At 41.2% G+C, this 21115-nt stretch overlaps 1 protein-coding gene across 2 annotated transcripts in view; it reads right to left on the reverse strand.

The window, feature by feature from the left end:
* Positions 1 to 4589: 4589 nt before the first annotated feature.
* The window catches only part of LOC110489535 (TLC domain-containing protein 4-B), a 35455-nt gene continuing 18929 nt past the window's right edge, over positions 4590 to 21115 (reverse strand). Inside the window, exons 5-8 of one of the 2 annotated variants that reach the window (XR_016486435.1) lie at positions 18502 to 18596; positions 11153 to 11226; positions 5226 to 8453; positions 4590 to 5018 (exon numbers count right to left, since the gene is read on the reverse strand). Coding sequence is in view for 1 of the 2 variants with exons in the window: in XM_036945687.2 (XP_036801582.1) it covers positions 8138 to 8453; positions 11153 to 11226; positions 18502 to 18596 (485 nt within the window). In the remaining variant the exon portion in view is untranslated. Of the gene's footprint in view, positions 8454 to 11152; positions 11227 to 18501; positions 18597 to 21115 lie in introns of both variants that reach the window. The other variant, XM_036945687.2, reaches the window with a different exon arrangement.

Genomic DNA, 21115 nt, shown 5'->3' on the forward strand with positions numbered 1-21115 from the left:
ATATTCAGTTTTTTTATGAAGGACTTCTGTTTCTATGATCCAGAAACCCTCTGCAGTGGTCAGTAGTGAACGCAGTGAACAGGTGTCGGGTCGCGCAACGCATACGTCATCTGGATGCGATTGCAACGTTAATTAGGGAAACGGTACCATAGCAGACCTGTAGGTGTCAATGTAACTCTATAGTGCAAATCAAACCGACGTTTCTTGGTCTCGTACACAGAATTTAGCGCAGGTGCAACGATAACGATTATATTTCTACCTTCAACAATGCAGCAATATCTAGCAATACAATAACAATATACACGTTGTCCAAAATACGTATCAGAATGATCAATATCAGAACGAGCAATAAGAGTCCAGAATTGAAATACGTATATATGTATGTGAATGGTGTGTCTATAGTCAATATTGACAGTGCATGGATAGAAAAGGTGTGGACAGCAGTAGTTATATAGGATGAGCCTTGACTAGAATACAGTATATACATATGAAGTGGACAGCAGTAGTTATATAGGATGAGCCTTGACTAGAATACAGTATATACATATGAAGTGGACAGCAGTAGTTATATAGGATGAGCCTTGACTAGAATACAGTATATACATATGAAGTGGACAGCAGTAGTTATATAGGATGAGCCTTGACTAGAATACAGTATATACATATGAAGTGGACAGCAGTAGTTATATAGGATGAACTAGAATACAGTATATACATATGAAGTGGACAGCAGTAGTTATATAGGATGAACTAGAATACAGTATATACATATGAAGTGGACAGCAGGATGGACAATGACTAGAATACAGTATATACATATGAAGTGGACAGTAGTAGTTATATAGGATGAACTAGAATACAGTATATCCATATGAAGTACACAACAGTAGTTATATAGGATGAGCCATGACTAGAATACAGTATATACATATGAAGTGGACAGCAGTAGTTATATAGGATGAACCATGACTAGAATACAGTATATACATATGAAGTGGACAGCAGGATGAACCATGACTAGAATACAGTATATACATATGAAGTGGACAGCTGGATGAACCATGACTAGAATACAGTATATACATATGAAGTGGACAGCAGGATGAACCATGACTAGAATACAGTATATACATATGAAGTGGACAGCAGTAGTTATATAGGATGAACCATGACTAGAATACAGTATATACATATGAAGTGGACAGCAGGATGAACCATGACTAGAATACAGTATATACATATGAAGTGGACAGCAGTAGTTATATAGGATGAACCATGACTAGAATACAGTATATACATATGAAGTGGACAGCTGGATGAGCCTTGACTAGAATACAGTATATACATATGAAGTGGACAGCAGTAGTTATATAGGATGAACCATGACTAGAATACAGTATATACCTATGAAGTGGACAGCAGTAGTTATATAGGATGAACCATGACTAGAATACAGTATATACATATGAAGTGGACAGCAGGATGAACCATGACTAGAATACAGGATATACATATGAAGTGGACAGCAGGATGAACCATGACTAGAATACAGGATATACATATGAATTGGACAGCAGTAGTTATATAGGATGAACCATGACTATTAAGGTGCCCAGTGTTTAATGGCTCTACAGTATGCACAGAGGGCAGCAGTCTCTGAGGTGCAGGGTAGAGTACTTGGTGATAGCCAGTTATTAATAGTGACTAAGGTTCAGGGCAGAGTACAAAGGCAGAGGCTCACTAGTGATGTCTGTTTAACAGTCTGATGGACTGGAGATAGAAGCTGTTTATCAGTCTCTCGGTCAGAGTCTCTGTTTATTAGTCTCTCGGTCCTTGATCATCTTTGACATAGTTCTCCACAGAGCTACAGCCTTGTGCTAGGTAACTGCCGAAATAAAATAAACATTTGAGTACACGAGGGATACAAAGAATATTGAAAACAGGTGCTTCCACACAAATCAAATCAATCAAATCAAATTGTATTAATAATAAATTAATATTAATATTAATAATTAATACATGTTATTGGTCACATACACATGGTTAGCAGATGATATTGCGAGTGTAGCGAAATGCTTGTGCTTCTAGTTCCGACGATGCAGTAATAACTAACAATTTCACAACAACTACCTTTTACACACAAATATAAGTAAAGGAATAGAATGAGAATATATACATATAAATATATGGATGAGCAATGACAGAGCGGCATAGGCAAGATGCAATGGATGGAATAAAATACAGTATATATATATATATATATATATATGAGATGAGTATTGCAAGATATGTAAACATTATTAAAGTGACTAGTGTTCCATTTATTAAAGTTGGCCAATGATTTCAAGTCTGTATGTGGGTGTCACGCCCTGACCATAGTAAGCTGTCTCTTCTCTGTGTTGGTTGGGGCGTGATAGTGACTAGGGTGGGTCATCTAGGTTTTTTGTATGTCTATGTTGGCCTGATATGGTTCCCAATCAGAGACAGCTGTTTATCCATATCTTCCTCGTTATGGGTGAACATTGGACCCCATATCTTCCTCGTTATGGGTGAACATTGGACCCCATATCCTTCTCATTATGGGTGAACATTGGACCCCATATCTTCCTCGTTATGGGTGAACATTGGACCCCATATCTTCCTCGTTACATTCTGAACATTTTAATAAAAACAACGAATGTCAAATCATAAAAAGGGAACACATATCTTCACAGATTTGACATGTAATTGTAAAAGATTTAAAAACTAAAAGTCAACCATGGCCAGCAACCAAGGATTTTTATTTTGAACATTTGTAGAATTCAGGGTTCACTTCACTGAACCATCTTAGCCTGTGTCCCCTCCCCCTCGTCATTCACTAAACACATGCAGAATGAGAGGACCTTTATTTTGAAAACTTATTTTGCACCATCACCAGTGCACTTCCTGGTTTACTTGAAGAATAAATAGATCATTGTAATGAAATGCAGACATGTAAGTTATTCATGTTTATTTGTATACTTTTCCTAATTGGATATTTCTGTGCTAGGTGTTAAGTCACATTTTTGTTTTCACATGTTCGCCATCATCATCATCATCATCATCATCATCATCATCTCTGGATTCCATGATGAACAAGTAGGTCTACCAAAGAATACTCATGGGGTTAATCATCATGTACAGGACTCAAATATTAACTGCAGCTTGCAATAACATGGCTTTTTATTTTAGTCTTATCTGCGTGCTGTTAGAGAGGGTTTGTGAGGAGAGGACCGTGATCATGCAATGACCACACTGTCACAACCATAGACTGACTGTATGACCACAAACATAGACTGACTACACTGTCACAACCATAGACTGACCACACTGTCACAACCATAGACTGACTGTAATGACCACAACCATAGACTGACTGTATGACCACAAACATAGACTGACCACACTGTCACAACCATAGACTGACTGTAATGACCACAACCATAGACTGACCACACTGTCACAACCATAGACTGACTGTATGGCCACAACCATAGACTGACCACACTGTCACAACCATAGACTGACTGTATGACCACAACCATAGACTGACCACACTGTCACAACCATAGACTGACTGTATGACCACAACCATAGACTGACCACACTGTCACAACCATAGACTGACTGTAATGACCACAACCATAGACTGACCACACTGTCACAACCATAGACTGACTGTATGGCCACAACCATAGACTGACTGTATGACCACAACCATAGACTGACCACACTGTCACAACCATAGACTGACCACACTGTCACAAACATAGACTGACTGTATGACCACAACCATAGACTGACCACACTGTCACAACCATAGACTGACTGTATGGCCACAACCATAGACTGACTGTATGACCACATTACTGAGTGCTGATGTTCTGATATTGACTATACCAACTCTACCATCGCTTCCTTCCCATAATCCTTCCTTCCCATAATCCTTCCTTCCCACAATCCTTCCTTTCCATAATCCTTCCTTTCCATAATCCTTCCTTCCAATAACCCTTCCTTCCCACAATCCTTCCTTCCCACAATCCTTCCTTCCCATAAACCTTCCTTCCCACAATCCTTCCTTCCCACAATCATTCCTTCCCACAATCCTTCCTTCCCATAATCCTTCCTTCCCATAATCCTTCCTTCCCATAATCCTTCCTTCCGTAAACCATATTTCCACCCATCCTTTCAGATCAGTGAACATTGAGGAGAGTTGATAATGAGATTATAAAATAACACGTCAGGGTTTCTACAAACACGTCAGGGTTTCTACAGTTTAGTTAAACTGAAATGTACAGAGCTTCAATTAACGTTGACCTATACTGGCAAACATTTAACTTAGAAACGGTTTATTACAATACCTTCTTATAATCCCCTCCACAAACATTGACGTGTTATTTTCCTTTTCACAGTGGACACGGTTTGTTAATCACATTGAGGCGGGCTTATGAAATAGAAAACAAACACAAATTAAAAGTTGTAAGAAAAAATCGCTGTGCAATTTAAAAATGTGTTAAATTTTAAATTGTAAAAAACAAGACTGCAGAACATAACAAGGGACAAATGTAATAACTGGGGTATCCTCTTTAATTTCACAGACGATTAAAAATATGCTTCTTTGTGTTCACCATAGAAAATAAAAGTACAATCAAAAAAAAGTACACATTTAAATCAATAAATCAAAAGTTTTTTTGAAAAGTAAACTTTTCATTTTGAATGAGGACAATGCTAGTATTTCTTATTAAGTATCCTCACATAAAAACATTTGTCAAAACTACTTTGTTTTTTAAAAAGTCATTCAGTCAGTAAAATGCAAAATGTAGTATGACACACCTTTCCATAAGTAATAATCTTAAGTAATTACAAGAAATACATCTTTAACGTGTGTATGTGCACATTAAACTAAACTCCTCAGAGAAAAGGCAGGCATAATATACATGTTACTTGTAATCATGAAAACTTTTCCTCATAAATCTACTAAAAAGATACATCATGAATACCTCTTTTACCAAATAAATTATACCTCTTTTACCAAATAAATTATACCTCTTTTACCAAATAAATTATACCTCTTTTACCAAATAAATTATACCTCTTTTACCAAATAAATTATACCTCTTTTACCAAATAAATTATACCTCTTTTACCAAATAAATTATACCTCTTTTACCAAATAAATTATACCTCTTTTACCAAATAAATTATACCTCTTTTACCAAATAAATTATACATCTCCTTAAACATAATAAAAATACACAGAGTGTACAAAACATTAGGAACACCTGCTCCTTCCATGACATGCTGACCAGGTGAAAAATATGATTCCTTATTCGTGTCACTTGTTAAATCCACTGTAGATGAAAGGGGAGGAAACCGGTTAAAGAAGGATTGTTAAGTCATGAGACATGTGTTGTGTATCTGTGCCATTCAGAGGGTGAATGGGGCAAGACAAAATATTTCTCTGCCTTTTCGAACGGGCTACGGTAGTATGTGCCAGGCACACCGGATTGAGTCACTGGCATCAACATGGGCCAGCATCCCTGTGGAACGCTTTAGACACATTGTTGACTCCATGCCTCTGACAAAACTGAGGCTGTTCTAAGGGCAAAAGAGGATGAAACAACATATTAGGAAAGGTGTTCCTAATGTTTGTACACTCAGTGTATGTAGATAAACATTGAAGACTTGCTCCAGTACATAACTGGTAAAAAAATGATATTTAATGCGATTCAGAAGAAGTTCCTTACACCAAGATCATGGAACAAGGGGAGTGTTAGTAGCCATTGGTCGAGCTCAGAGGGGACAAACTCATCCAATGACATTGTCTCAGTGGCACCTCATCCAAACAAACTCCAAGTTCCATATTGATCTGATACCCGGTACACACAATTCATTCCAGCATGCACCAGTTGACTGTACATATACGTTGGTATTGACAGTATGTGTGGAAAAAGAGAGAAACAACTTGTTACCACGATTATGCTATTTAAACTCTAATAAATTATTAAAAGTTTATTATTATATTTTAAATAAATAAATTATTAAGAGTTTATTATTAAATTATTATTAATGTTGACGACAAACCCTAACCCTATCATCTGAACAAATAAAATCCGGAAGGAATATCAGAATCCAGTTGACAACTCCCACAATGCATTTCCCCATTGCTTCAACTCACACATTCTCAAAGTTTCCCTTTCGACATCTTTTTGGTCAGACAAGCGAGCAGCGTGACATATCGTATGGCATAATCAGCAAAGTGTACCCATATCAGTCCCATTTTCGATTAAAACAAAAATATCAACATTAATATTTAGAACTAAAATCCTCCTAAATCGAACCCGGCTGGACAAATGTAAGGAATCCATTTATGCTTTTCTACTTCAACTTTCCCCTTTCCCCTACTTCAACTTTCCCCTTTCCCCTACTTCAACTTTCCCCAGAGAGTGACTGGCCCATAGGAGGCCTCACTCCATTTGAACAAGGGGTCTGTGTCTGTCGTTGAGCCAGGGGTCCGCCGGTCTGTATTCTTTGAGCTGGGGGTCTGTCTGTATTCTTTGAGCTGGGGGTCTGTCTGTATTCTTTGAGCCAGGGGTCTGTCTTCTTTGAGCCAGGGGTCTGTCTTCTTTGAGCCAGGGGTCTGTCTTCTTTGAGCCAGAAGTCTGTCTCTGTATCAGAGTGTCTCCCTGAGAGGTTTCTTTCAGTTGAGCTCACTCGTCTTGGATATAGGTTTGATTGCACTAGATGTTCATCCAGCCAACTGACAGACAGTCAGTTCGGGTTTAAACAGGAAGATGCTACACCCTGCCCTTCCTCAGCAGACAGATAGCAGATTTTTAATGACACAATTACAACAATAGGTTTTTGCTGCATGGGTTATTTGAGTTGGTTGGGTTTTTTGGGTTGGTTGGGCTATTTGGGTTGGTTAGGTTGATTGGGTTGGTTGGGTTAGTTAGGTTGATTGGGTTGGTTAGGTTGATTGGGTTGGTTAGGTTGATTGGGTTGGTTAGGTTGATTGGGTTGGTTGGGCTATTTGGGTTGGTTGGGTTATTTGGGTTGGTTGGGTTAGTTAGGTTGATATGGTTGGTTGGGTTAGTTGGGTTAGTTAGGTTGATTGGGTTGGTTAGGTTGATTGGGTTGTATGGGTTAGTTAGGTTGATTGGGTTGATTGGGTTAGTTAGTTTGATTGGGTTGGTTGGGTTGTTTAGGTTAGGTTGGTTGGGTTGGTTAAGTTGGTTGGGTAAGTTAGGTTGGTTGGGTAAGTTAGGTTGGTTAGGTTTAGTTGGGTAAGTTAGGTTGGTTGGGTAAGTTAGGTTGGTTGGGTTGGTTAGGTAAGTTAGGTTGGTTGAGTTGGTTAGGTTGGTTGGGTAAGTTAGGTTGGTTGGGTAAGTTAGGTTGGTTGGGTAAGTTAGGTTGGTTGGGTAAGTTAGGTTGGTTGAGTTGGTTGGGTAAGTTAGGTTGGTTGGGTTGGTTGGGTTGGTTAGGTTGGTTGGGTAAGTTAGGTTGGTTGGGTTGGTTAAGTTGGTTGGGTAAGTTAGGTTGGTTGGGTAAGTTAGGTTGGTTGGGTAAGTTAGGTTAGTTGGGTTAGGTTGATTGGGTTGGTTGGGTAAGTTAGGTTGGTTGTGTCCCAAAAAACTGTTTTTCAAAAACGGTTATTTTATTTGTACTCACCATTTGAACAATAATTAATTCCTCTGTGTTCAAAAGGGGCTTCAAGTTACTTTGGGGAGCACATGAGCATCACACCTTGAGTCTATGGTCTGGAACAAGCAGGAAACGTTTGACTTGGTGAAGTGTTGGGGAAAAACAGATACGTCATCCCAGGCATGCCGTTTTGTGATAAAATGCACAGAAAGTGTTGCTAACAGTTTCACCAACCACTGCCCCAGTTATTGACCCTTTGTCCACATCCAGCACAATGCTCCAATCTCAAAAGGGAAGCAAAAATGTGCTGCGTCAACTAGCATAAAATTCAGTCCGTGTGAGACTTGGCTTTTGATGTGTGTTAGTTGACCCTGAAACAGTCAGGTACTAATCCAATTGTGCACTAAAAAAAAGGGGGGACAGTGGTTCAATGGGTTTCCCCTGGTCATTCCATCAACCATCCCCTTTTTGCTTCTTAGTCAGTCTTTCCATTCTCTCGTGTCTCCACGTTGTGCCGTCGGGCCGAGCACATGACCTTGTAGCAGCCGCGGGCGATCTTGTGCATCCACATGACGTTCATGACATCCAGCGAGACACTGGAGATGATCCAGGCGGCGCGGCCTTCCGGCGGGACGCGGTAGAAGGCTTCGGTGCCGTACACGGACCACATGCGGCTGTAGTAGAGGGGCATGACGGCGATGCGAACCAGGAAGAAGACCAGGGCCATTGCCATCCCGTTAGCGATGTTGGGCTTGGAGGACTTGGGGTAACCTAACACTTCAAAGAACCAGCTGGAAGACAGTCAGAACAACGATGTAAAGAACGAGTCAGTCAAAACAACAATGTAAAGAAAGACACAGTCAGAACAACAACATAAAGAAAGACACAGTCAGAACAACAATGTAAAGAAAGACACAGTCAGAACAACAACGTAAAGAAAGACACAGTCAGAACAACAACATAAAGAAAGACACAGTCAGAACAACAATGTAAAGAAAGACACAGTCAGAACAACAATGTAAAGGAAGACACAGTCAGAACAACAATGTAAAGAAAGACACAGTCAGAACAACAATGTAAAGGAAGACAGTCAGAACAACAATGTAAAGAATGAGTCAGTCAATGTAAAGGAAGACACAGTCAGAACAACAATGTAAAGGAAGACAGTCAGAACAACAATGTAAAGGAAGACACAGTCAGAACAACAACATAAAGAAAGACACAGTCAGAACAACAACATAAAGAAAGACACAGTCAGAACAACAACATAAAGAAAGACACAGTCAGAACAACAATGTAAAGGAAGACACAGTCAGAACAACAACATAAAGAAAGACACAGTCAGAACAACAACATAAAGAAAGACACAGTCAGAACAACAATGTAAAGGAAGACACAGTCAGAACAACAATGTAAAGGAAGACACAGTCAGAACAACAATGTAAAGAATGAGTCAGTCAATGTAAAGGAAGACACAGTCAGAACAACAATGTAAAGGAAGACACAGTCAGAACAACAACATAAAGAAAGACACAGTCAGAACAACAATGTAAAGAAAGACACAGTCAGAACAACAACATAAAGAAAGACACAGTTAGAACAACAATGTAAAGGAAGACAGTCAGAACAACAATGTAAAGGAAGACAGTCAGAACAACAATGTAAAGGAAGACACAGTCAGAACAACAATGTAAAGGAAGACACAGTCAGAACAACAATGTAAAGAAAGACACAGTCAGAACAACAATGTAAAGGAAGACACAGTCAGAACAACAATGTAAAGAAAGACACAGTCAGAACAACAATGTAAAGGAAGACACAGTCAGAACAACAATGTAAAGAAAGACACAGTCAGAACAACAACATAAAGAAAGACACAGTTAGAACAACAATGTAAAGGAAGACAGTCAGAACAACAATGTAAAGGAAGACAGTCAGAACAACAATGTAAAGGAAGACAGTCAGAACAACAATGTAAAGGAAGACACAGTCAGAACAACAATGTAAAGAAAGACACAGTCAGAACAACAATGTAAAGGAAGACACAGTCAGAACAACAATGTAAAGGAAGACACAGTCAGAACAACAACATAAAGAAAGACACAGTCAGAACAACAATGTAAAGGAAGACACAGTCAGAACAACAATGTAAAGAAAGACACAGTCAGAACAACAACATAAAGAAAGACACAGTTAGAACAACAATGTAAAGGAAGACACAGTCAGAACAACAACGTAAAGAAAGACACAGTCAGAACAACAATGTAAAGAAAGACACAGTCAGAACAACAATGTAAAGGAAGACACAGTCAGAACAACAATGTAAAGAAAGACACAGTCAGAACAACAATGTAAAGGAAGACACAGTCAGAACAACAATGTAAAGGAAGACACAGTCAGAACAACAATGTAAAGAAAGACACAGTCAGAACAACAACATAAAGAAAGACACAGTCAGAACAACAATGTAAAGGAAGACACAGTCTGAACAACAATGTAAAGGAAGACACAGTCAGAACAACGATGTAAAGGAAGACACAGTCAGAACAACAATGTAAAGAAAGAGCAAACTGAAGTTTAACTTTGGGCCTAACAGGATTCAAACAACATATCTTTCACACATGTGAACATAAAAAATGGCCAGTAAAATCAATATATGGACGTTCGGGGTCATTTTGACCCTTAGACAAACCCCCCCCCCCCCCCCCCCCCAAAAAAAAAACTTAATTCCACCTTTAATAATTTGAAAGGTGTTGAACTTTATTTGAATGCAGTTCTCTCTGAAGACATAATAACAAGTTATCCATACTAGCAGAGGTGGAGGGGGACCTGTATCAGTGCTTTAGACCAGATAGACGGATCATCCACAGAGATATAGCTCCTCCCCATGTTCTCCCCTAAGACTGTGCTTTTCTACACCATGTATCGTATGACTGTGTACAAGACCAAAATTACCTTATTCTTGTGCATATAAAGATCTGCCAATGGTATAAATACTTAATAGAACTGCAAAACAGAACTCAGATACGCTGTAAATCTACACAGCTGTAGTGGTGTGTATTTCCCCGAATCAGCCCCGATCGTGGACTACAGGAAAAGGCGGGCCCGAACAGGCCCACATTAACATCAACGGGGCTGTAGTGGAGCGGGTCGAGAGTTTCAAGTTCCTTGGTGTCCACATCGAATCCCCTGGCTGACAAGGTACAACTCTGTCGTTCTGCCCCTGAACAAGGCAGTTAAAACATGTATTTTTATCTAACTAGGCAAGTCAGTTTAGAGCAAATTCTTATTGACATTGACGGCCTACCGGGGAACAGTTGGTTACACCGTCAATGTAAATAAGAATTTGCTCTAAACTGACTTGCCTAGTTAGATAAAGATTATTTTCTTTTATGTTTTTTTTTTTTAGAAAGTTCAGGCCTCAGAGTGTGGGGTGGTACCTACCATACGCATAATAAATATGTTTATATACAGTACATCTTATACATACCGCTGGTTCACACACGGCGTGGAGAACTCTGCAAGCAGACGGAAGTTAGCAAAATAAGGCAACATCCCTTGTCCCTGAAAGAACAAGGTGAAAAAGAAAAACCCGAAAGAAACAATGAAACAGGAACGAAAGGGAGTCAAAATGCTTTCGTTTTGGTCGAACATCACATCAGTATGGTTCAAGTGAGGCCTTCACACCGTTTGTGCCCAGAAAGACTCATCCATCGTCAATAACAAAAGAACACAAGGCATGTGATAATTGTTTTTTTTGGGGGGCGAGTTAAGATCTCACTTTTACCATACTGAACTTTTCAGCGCATAAACGTACATTTCAGGATCAATATTAAGGTACAAAATGGTAAATGTATTTTCCAATGGCAATAAGAAGTGGGAAAAAGTGCCCTCAAACAGCCTTGGTATTACCTACCGTACGTGAGGGTTATAACTCTGCTACAGATATCTTGGTGAAGAGACATTTTTATCTGTCAGTGCTGAACCAAAACTGAGATTAAGGAGACATTTTCAGATCTAAAATTAAATCATTGAAATCACTCTCTGAATATAGGTCGGCTCTTCTTCTATTTTTCAGATCAAACAGAAAACGTCTCGTCCCTCTCGGGAGACTCTAACTTCTGAAGGATTTATAGGTTCCATTTAATCTGTTGTTCTATTTCATCTCCAGTAGACCCTAATAACCCCAGTCATATGATTCAGGGTCTATTTGAGATGAGAACAGCTATGAGAACAGCTATGAGAACAGCTATGAGAACAGCTATGAGAACAGCTACGAGAACAGCTACGAGAACAGCTACGAGAACAGCTACGAGAACAGCTACGAGAACAGCTATGAGGCTTCAGTACCCGAAAGACCACGGGAAGTTAAAAAGGGTGCCACTCATTGAAAAGTGTGAGTTTTGCCAGTGAAACAGCTCATTGAAAAGTGTGAGTTTTGCCAGTGAAACAGCTCAATGAAAATCCCTTCACACAAACCGTGAATAGGATAGCACCACTGCTAACAACATAGTGTGCGCATACAGCCAGGATTTTACGAGTAGACATTCAGCCACTAGCCAAATGTGCAATGATTAGCCATGATTAGCCATGATTAGCCATGATTAGCCATGATTAGTCATGATTAGCCATGATTAGCCATGATCAGCCTTGATTAGCCATGCTTAGCCATGATTAGCCATGCTTAGCCATGATTAGCCATGATTAGCCATGCTTAGCCATGATTAGCCATGCTTAGCCATGATTAGCCATGCTTAGCCATGATTAGCCATGATTAGCCATGATTAGCCATGCATACAGTGCATCCGGAATGTATTCAGCCCCTTTGACTTTTCCCACATTTTGTTAAGTTGCATTCTAAAATGTATTAAATTGTTACATTTTTTTTCTCCCATCAATCTACACATAATACCCCATAATGACAAAGCCGAAAACAAGGTTTTATAAATGTTTGCAAATGTATACAAAATAAAAAATAAAAATACCTTATTTACATAAGTATTCAGACCCTTTGCTATGAGACTCGAAATTGAGCTCAGGTGCATCCTGTTTCCATTGATCGTCCTTGAGATGTTTCTACAACTTGATTGGAGTCCACCTGTGGTAAATTCAATTGATTGGACATGATTTGGAAAGGCACCCACCTGTATATACTGTATACGGTCACACAGTTGACAGTGCATGTCAGAAAGTGCATGTCAAAAACCAAGCCATGGGGTCGAAGGAATTGTTCGTAGAGCTCCGAGACAGGATTGTGTCGAGCCACAGATCTGGGTGAAGTTACCAAAACAATTATGCAGTGTTGAAGGTCCCCAATAACAAAGTGGCCTCCATCATTCTTAAATGGAAGAAGTTTGGATTCACTAAGAGAGTCTTCCTAGAGCTGGCCGCCCGGCCAAACTGAACTTGGTCAGGGAGGCGACCAAGAACCCAATGGTCACTCTGACAGAGCTCCAGAGTTCCTCTGTGGAGATGGGAGAACCTTCCAGAAGGACAACCATCTCTGCAGCACTCCACCAATCAGGCATTTATGGTAGAGTGGCCAGACGGAAGACACTCCTCAGTAAACGGCACATGACAGGCCACTTGGATTTTGCCAAAAGGCACCTAAAGACTCTCAGACCATGAGAAACAAGATTCTCTGCTCTGATGAAACCAAGATTGAACTTTTTGGCCTGAATGTCAAGTGTCACGTCTAGAAGAAACCTGGCACCATCCCTATGGTGAAGCATGATGGTGGCAGCATCATGCTGTGGGAATGTTTTTCAGCGGCAGGGACTTGGAGACTAGTCAGGATCGAGGGAAAGATGAACGGAGCAAAGTACAGAGAGATTATTGATGAAAACCTGCTCCTGAGCGTTCAGGACCTCAGACTGGGGGGAATGTTCAACTTTCAGCAGGACAACGACCCTAAACACACAGCCAAGACAACGCAGTAGTGGCTTCGGGACAAGTCTCTGAATGTCCTTGACTGGCCCAGCCTGAGCCCGGACTTGAACCCGATCAAACATCTCTGGACAGACCTGAGAATAGCTGTGCAGCGACGCTCCCCATCCAACCTGACAGAGCTTGAGAGGATCTGCAGAGAAGAATGTGAGAAACTCCCCAAATACAGGTGTGCTGTACTGAGTAATGGGTCTGAATACTTTAAATGTGATACTTCAGTTTTTTTAAATTATCAATTTGCAGACATTTCTAAAAACCTGTTTTTGGTTTGTCATTATGGGGTATTGTGTGTAGATTGATGACGATTTTATTTTTTATTTAATCCATTATAGAAAAACGAGGTAATGTAACAGAATGTGATAAATGTCAAGGGGTCTGAATACTTTCCAAATGCACTGTATAAGAGTCATGTGGTTATAGGACGGTATTGTAGCAGACCTCTGGGCCATTAAAACCCTCACATGAGCAGCAGTTAAGGGTCTCTCTCTCTCTCTCATATGTTATTTATTTCAGGCCTAACACAGGCTACGATTATCCAAAAGGGGAAACTTACCTTTTAACAAAAGTTCATAAATGGCATGTACTCACTCTCAAGATATGGACGTGTCAGGACACAATGCATTTGCTTCAAGTCTATACCAGAGCGGATATGAACTTTCCCCAGCATCTCTATGCTAATACCTCTAGATACTGGTAAGTCCATACTGTTACTGGACAGATAGGTCAGTGTAGCAGACAAGACAGGAAGGATTCAGTCCAGACGAGTCAGCCCGTTTTACATCCTACAAAACCTCATTTGAATTTGGTCTGTTTTTTTTTTTGCTTGAATGTTTTGCTGGTAATTGTGGGCCTAAATTATTTTAAGAAATCATATTAGCAAAGGATAAAGATAGACAGACAGATTAGGGGGGGGGGGGGGGAGAAAGTGTAACTATAGTTACAAGCAACAAAAAGAAGCAACAACAACGTTGATAGTTTAGCATGAGTTCTTGAACTCAAACAGCAATCAAATATTAGTCTATGAATTAATTTGCTTGTTTAGCAAGCTATTTTACCACAAGTTCTGTAGTATAGCCTCATTGTTTTCCCACTGATCTAGTATGACATAATAACAGAACACAATCTAACAATATGTCACCGAATTAACTACATGGGGCGGCAGGGTAGCCTAGTGGTTAGAGCGTTGGACTAGTAACCGGAAGGTTGCAAGTTCAAACCCCCGAGCTGACAAGGTACAAATCTGTCGTTCTGCCCCTGAACAGGCAGTTCTGGCAGTTCCTAGACCAGTTAACCCACTGTTCCTAGACCAGTTAACCCCACTGTTCCTAGACCAGTTAACCCACTGTTCCTAGGCCATCACTGAAAATAAGAAAAAAAAAACATATACCAGCTTTGATACAATTCTTATTTTAAATCACACAAAAAAGTAAGTCAATCAATTAGTAAGCTATCAATTAAATTGGATAATGAGGGTTTTATGTTGATTAAGTTCTTCATGTTGACTAAGCAGTCACGAATGTCCAGTGACAGTACGGCCTTAACCACCGTGTCCATCTGTCCTTCTGATCGCCTGTCAGTTGTAGCAGCAAGACAATTTAACCACATGGTCAATTATCTTACGAAGTAGGAAGTATTGCGTTCTTCAACAACACCATTCATTTTGCTCCGTTGCTTTACCATAATGGACTTTTCTGTCTCTAGAGAGAAAGGTTTTTTAAAAAGACATTTACATAGGAATGCATTACACCTCCGATAGGGTAGCTTATGCAATGCATATACTGTACAGTATGGTACTTCAAGTGTATTCGTTTAATCCAGTCGGGTAGGAATACAATTTGCATACAATGCTAAGGGATAATTATTGTAAAAAGGTTTAAGGATTTGGGTTGGCCTGAATCAAGGCCTGATCTTTGCCTTACTGATGAGCCTAGTGGTTAGAGCGTTGGGCCAGTAACCAGCAGGTAGCCTAGTGGTTAGAGCGTTGGGCCAGTAACCAGCAGGTAGCCTAGTGGTTAGAGTGTTGGGCCAGTAACCAGCAGGTAGCCTAGTGGTTAGAGCGTTGGGCCAATAACCGAAAGGTTGCTAGATCAAATCCCCGAACTGACTAGGTAAAAATCTGCCGTTCTTCCCCTGAACAAGGAAGTTAACCCACTGTTCCTTGGTAGGCCGTCATTAAAAATAAGAATTTGGTCTTAACTGACTTGCCTAGTTAGATAAAAAGGTTAAAAACTTAAAACAGAGATGCTTGAAGTTAAGTAGGCGAGCCCTCACAGAGCTATTATGGGGCATTACAGTGAGCACACATTCATAGACGAGATGCATTTAAGCATCATACATGGCGAAGGGTTATCATTAACATTTCAGTTGTTTTCAAGGGCCCTTTGCCATAACAGACAAGTGAGAAGAAACTGTGGAAATAGTGGGGTGGAGAGTGTGAGAGAAAGGAGACAGAACAGTAGGAAAGTAAGTTGCTTTGGCATGCACACACAGTACTGTTAAGACCTGGGAAAGCCAGGAGAAAATGGAGGCATGCACAGCTCAGCTCAGTCCAGCTCTATATAAGGCTGAGTCAGTGAAAGAAAAGCAGGATATTTTAATGGGAAGGTGATGACGAAGGGAAAGGCAACGAGGGTGTCGGCCACTACCATCACTAAGCATTCCATGCAAAAAAAACACCAACACTGTCACCATAGCCATAATCATGAGCTATAGAACCAGGTGACCAGGAAGACTACAGACCAAGGGTGAACAGCAGTGACCTGGATGGCTGGGCTCAAAACCTGTTTCAGCATTATAACTAGTGGTTATAGTGGCTTTAACCAGCATACAACCTGTTTCAGCATTCTAACCAGCTGTTATAGTGGTTATAACCAGTATATAACCTGTTACAGCATTATAACTAGTGGTTATAGTGGTTATAACCAGTATACAACCTGCATTCTAACCAGTTGTTATAGTGGTTATAACCAGTTGTTATAGTGGTTATAACCAGTTGTTATAGTGGTTATAACCAGCTTCTGTGTCACTGTCCATTCAAACGAGACAAGTTGCTTGACAAGACAGTGCTGATGAAGCATGGTCATACCTGATACTCAACGATATCAAACCTATCAAATGTTCTTTCAATCCAAACTAAATCGCTAACGATCATCCTAAACACGAAATAACACGTACCTCTCGTACCGTAACCACAACCCTTGTCATAACAAGAGACAGTCAACAAGCAACTCCCCCAAAAACTGTACAACACAACATCTAATTTGTGTGAGTGAACACAGAATCCTAAATCCAAGCCTACAGTAGAGTTTGACCTCATACTAATGTAACTGATTTCCTGCTCTTCTTTTCAACAGCTGAGGACTAGCTAACGAGAGGCACTTAACCTACTGTTTTACATGTTATTCTAACATCACATGTTCTCACTAGCAGAGACCTAGCGGAGCTAACAGTAGGTTAACATCACATGTTCTCATTAGCAGAGATCTAGCGGAGCTAACAGTAGGTTAACATCACATGTTCTCTCTAGCAGAGTCCTAGCGGAGCTAACAGGAGCAAAGCTGTGTTAGTTAGTTAGCATCACTGACCCTCCCTGCCCTGTGTTCAGCATCACTCACCCTCCCTGCCCTGTGTTCAGCATCACTCACCCTCCCTGCCCTGTGTTCAGCATCACTCACCCTCCCTGCCCTGCATTCAGCATCACTCACCTTCCCTGCCCTGCGTTCAGCATCACTCACCCTCCCTGCCCTGTGTTTAGCATCACTGACCTTCCCTGCGTTCAGTATCACACTCACCCTCCCTGCCCTGCATTCAGCATCACTCACCTTCCCTGCCCTGCGTTCAGCATCACTCACCTTCGCTGCCAAGCGTTCAGCATCACTCACCTTCCCTGCCCTGCATTCAGTATCACACTCACCCTCCCTACCCTGCATTCAGCATCACTCACCTTCCCTGCACTGCGTTCAGCATCACTCACTCACCCTCCCTGCCCTGCGTTCAGCATCACACTCACCCTCCCTGCCCTGCGTTCAGCATCACACTCACCCTCCCTGCCCTGCGTTCAGCATCACATTCACCCTACCTGCCCTGCGTTCAGCATCACACTCACCCTCCCTGCCCTGCGTTCAGCATCACACTCACCCTCCCTGCCCTGCATTCAGCATCACACTCACCCTCCCTCCCTGCGTTCAGCATCACTCACCCTCCCTGCCCTGCGTTCAGCATCACTCACCCTCCCTGTCTTGCGTTCAGCATCACACAGCGTGACACTCTCCCTCCCTTCATTCAGCATCACTCACCCTCCCTGCCCTGCGTTCAGCATCACTCACCCTCTCTGTCCTGCGTTCAGCATCACTCACCCTCCGTGCGTTCAGCATCACTCACCCTCCATGCCCTGCGTTCAGCATCACTCACCCTCCCTGCCCTGTGTTCAGCATCACTCACCCTCCCTGCCCTGCGTTCAGCATCACTCACCCTCCCTGTGTTCAGCATCACTCACCCTCCCTGCCCTGCGTTCAGCATCACTCACCCTCCCTCCCTGCGTTCAGCATCACTCACCCTCCCTGCGTTCAGCATCACTTACCCTCCCTGCGTTCAGCATCACTCACCCTCCCTGCGTTCAGCATCACTCACCCTCCCTGCCCTGCGCTCAGCATCACTCATCCTCCCTGCGTTCAGCATCACTCACCCTCCCTGCGTTCAGCATCACTCACCCTCCTTGCCCTGCGTTCAGCTTTACTCACCCTCCCTGCCCTGCGTTCAGCATCACTCACCCTCCCTGCCCTGCGTTCAGCATCACTCACCCTCCCTGCCCTCACCGTCACACAGCTGTTCACCTTTAGCTGTATCTTTCCCATCATGCCTGCATGTTCTGCTATTGGACAATAGGGAACTCACCAGTACATAGTAGTAAGCATACAGTGCAGCCAGGTGATGCACTACAAAGAACTTGTCGCCTATCGCCTTCCAATAGTAAAATATTATCAGCAGATCTGGAACACAAAGGAAAAGAGCAACACGGGAGTTAACTGAGATCATGTTGCAGCAGGTGAACAAAAAGCTGGGTTCAGAAATTAAACTATAAAACAAAACATTTTTACAGTCGAAAAGGAAATAGCCGATGTTCCCGATGCCGATAACCAACGTCGCCGAAGTGTGGCTAAAGATGGTCGAGGATGGCCTGTAATGAACGAGGAACGGCGATAGAAAGCCTGGTAAATCAAATCAAAGTTTATTCGTCACGTGCAGCGAATACAACAGGTGTAGTAGACCTCACAGTGAAATGCTGAATACAACAGGTGTAGTAGACCTTACAGTGAAATGCTGAATACAACAGGTGTAGTAGACCTTACAGTGAAATGCTGAATACAACAGGTGTAGTAGACCTTACAGTGAAATGCTGAATACAACAGGTGTAGTAGACCTTACAGTGAAATGCTGAATACAACAGGTGTAGTAGACCTTACAGTGAAATGCTGAATACAACAGGTGTAGTAGACCTTACAGTGAAATGCTGAATACAACAGGTGTAGTAGACCTTACAGTGAAATGCTGAATACAACAGGTGTAGTAGACCTTACAGTGAAATGCTGAATACAACAGGTGTAGTAGACCTTACAGTGAAATGCTGAATACAACAGGTGTAGTAGACCTTACAGTGAAATGCTGAATACAACAGGTGTAGTAGACCTCACAGTGAAATGCTGAATACAACAGGTGTAGTAGACCTTACAGTGAAATGCTGAATACAACAGGTGTAGTAGACCTTACAGTGAAATGCTGAATACAACAGGTGTAGTAGACCTCACAGTGAAATGCTGAATACAACAGGTGTAGTAGACCTTACAGTGAAATGCTGAATACAACAGGTGTAGTAGACCTCACAGTGAAATGCTGAATACAACAGGTGTAGTAGACCTCACAGTGAAATGCTGAATACAACAGGTGTAGTAGACCTCACAGTGAAATGCTGAATACAACAGGTGTAGTAGACCTTACAGTGAAATGCTGAATACAACAGGTGTAGTAGACCTTACAGTGAAATGCTGAATACAACAGGTGTAGTAGACCTCACAGTGAAATGCTGAATACAACAGGTGTAGTAGACCTTACAGTGAAATGCTGAATACAACAGGTGTAGTAGACCTTACAGTGAAATGCTGAATACAACAGGTGTAGTAGACCTTACAGTGAAATGCTGAATACAACAGGTGTAGTAGACCTTACAGTGAAATGCTGAATACAACAGGTGTAGTAGACCTTACAGTGAAATGCTGAATACAACAGGTGTAGTAGACCTCACAGTGAAATGCTGAATACAACAGGTGTAGTAGACCTTACAGTGAAATGCTGAATACAACAGGTGTAGTAGACCTTACAGTGAAATGCTGAATACAACAGGTGTAGTAGACCTTACAGTGAAATGCTGAATACAACAGGTGTAGTAGACCTTACAGTGAAATGCTGAATACAACAGGTGTAGTAGACCTTACAGTGAAATGCTGAATACAACAGGTGTAGTAGACCTTACAGTGAAATGCTGAATACAACAGGTGTAGTAGACCTTACAGTGAAATGCTGAATACAACAGGTGTAGAAGACCTCACAGTGAAATGCTGAATACAACAGGTGTAGTAGACCTCACAGTGAAATGCTGAATACAACAGGTGTAGTAGACCTCACAGTGAAATGCTGAATACAACAGGTGTAGTAGACCTTACAGTGAAATGCTGAATACAACAGGTGTAGTAGACCATACAGTGAAATGCTGAATACAACAGGTGTAGTAGACCTTACAGTGAAATGCTGAATACAACAGGTGTAGTAGACCTTACAGTGAAATGCTGAATACAACAGGTGTAGTAGACCTTACAGTGAAATGCTGAATACAACAGGTGTAGTAGACCTTACAGTGAAATGCTGAATACAACAGGTGTAGTAGACCTTACAGTGAAATGCTGAATACAACAGGTGTAGTAGACCTTACAGTGAAATGCTGAATACAACAGGTGTAGTAGACCTCACAGTGAAATGCTGAATACAACAGGTGTAGTAGACCTTACAGTGAAATGCTGAATACAACAGGTGTAGTAGACCTCACAATGAAATGCTGAATACAACAGGTGTAGTAGACCTTACAGTGAAATGCTGAATACAACAGGTGTAGTAGACCTTACAGTGAAATGCTGAATACAACAGGTGTAGTAGACCTTACAGTGAAATGCTGAATACAACAGGTGTAGTAGACCTCACAATGAAATGCTGAATACAACAGGTGTAGTAGACCTTACAGTGAAATGCTGAATACAACAGGTGTAGTAGACCTTACAGTGAAATGCTGAATACAACAGGTGTAGTAGACCTTACAGTGAAATGCTGAATACAACAGGTGTAGTAGACCTTACAATGAAATGCTGAATACAACAGGTGTAGTAGACCTTACAATGAAATGCTGAATACAACAGGTGTAGTAGACCTCACAATGAAATGCTGAATACAACAGGTGTAGTAG

This window comes from Oncorhynchus mykiss, chromosome 15, assembly GCF_057628025.1.
Source record: "Oncorhynchus mykiss isolate SJ-2025 chromosome 15, ASM5762802v1, whole genome shotgun sequence".
Taxonomy (NCBI): domain Eukaryota; kingdom Metazoa; phylum Chordata; class Actinopteri; order Salmoniformes; family Salmonidae; genus Oncorhynchus; species Oncorhynchus mykiss.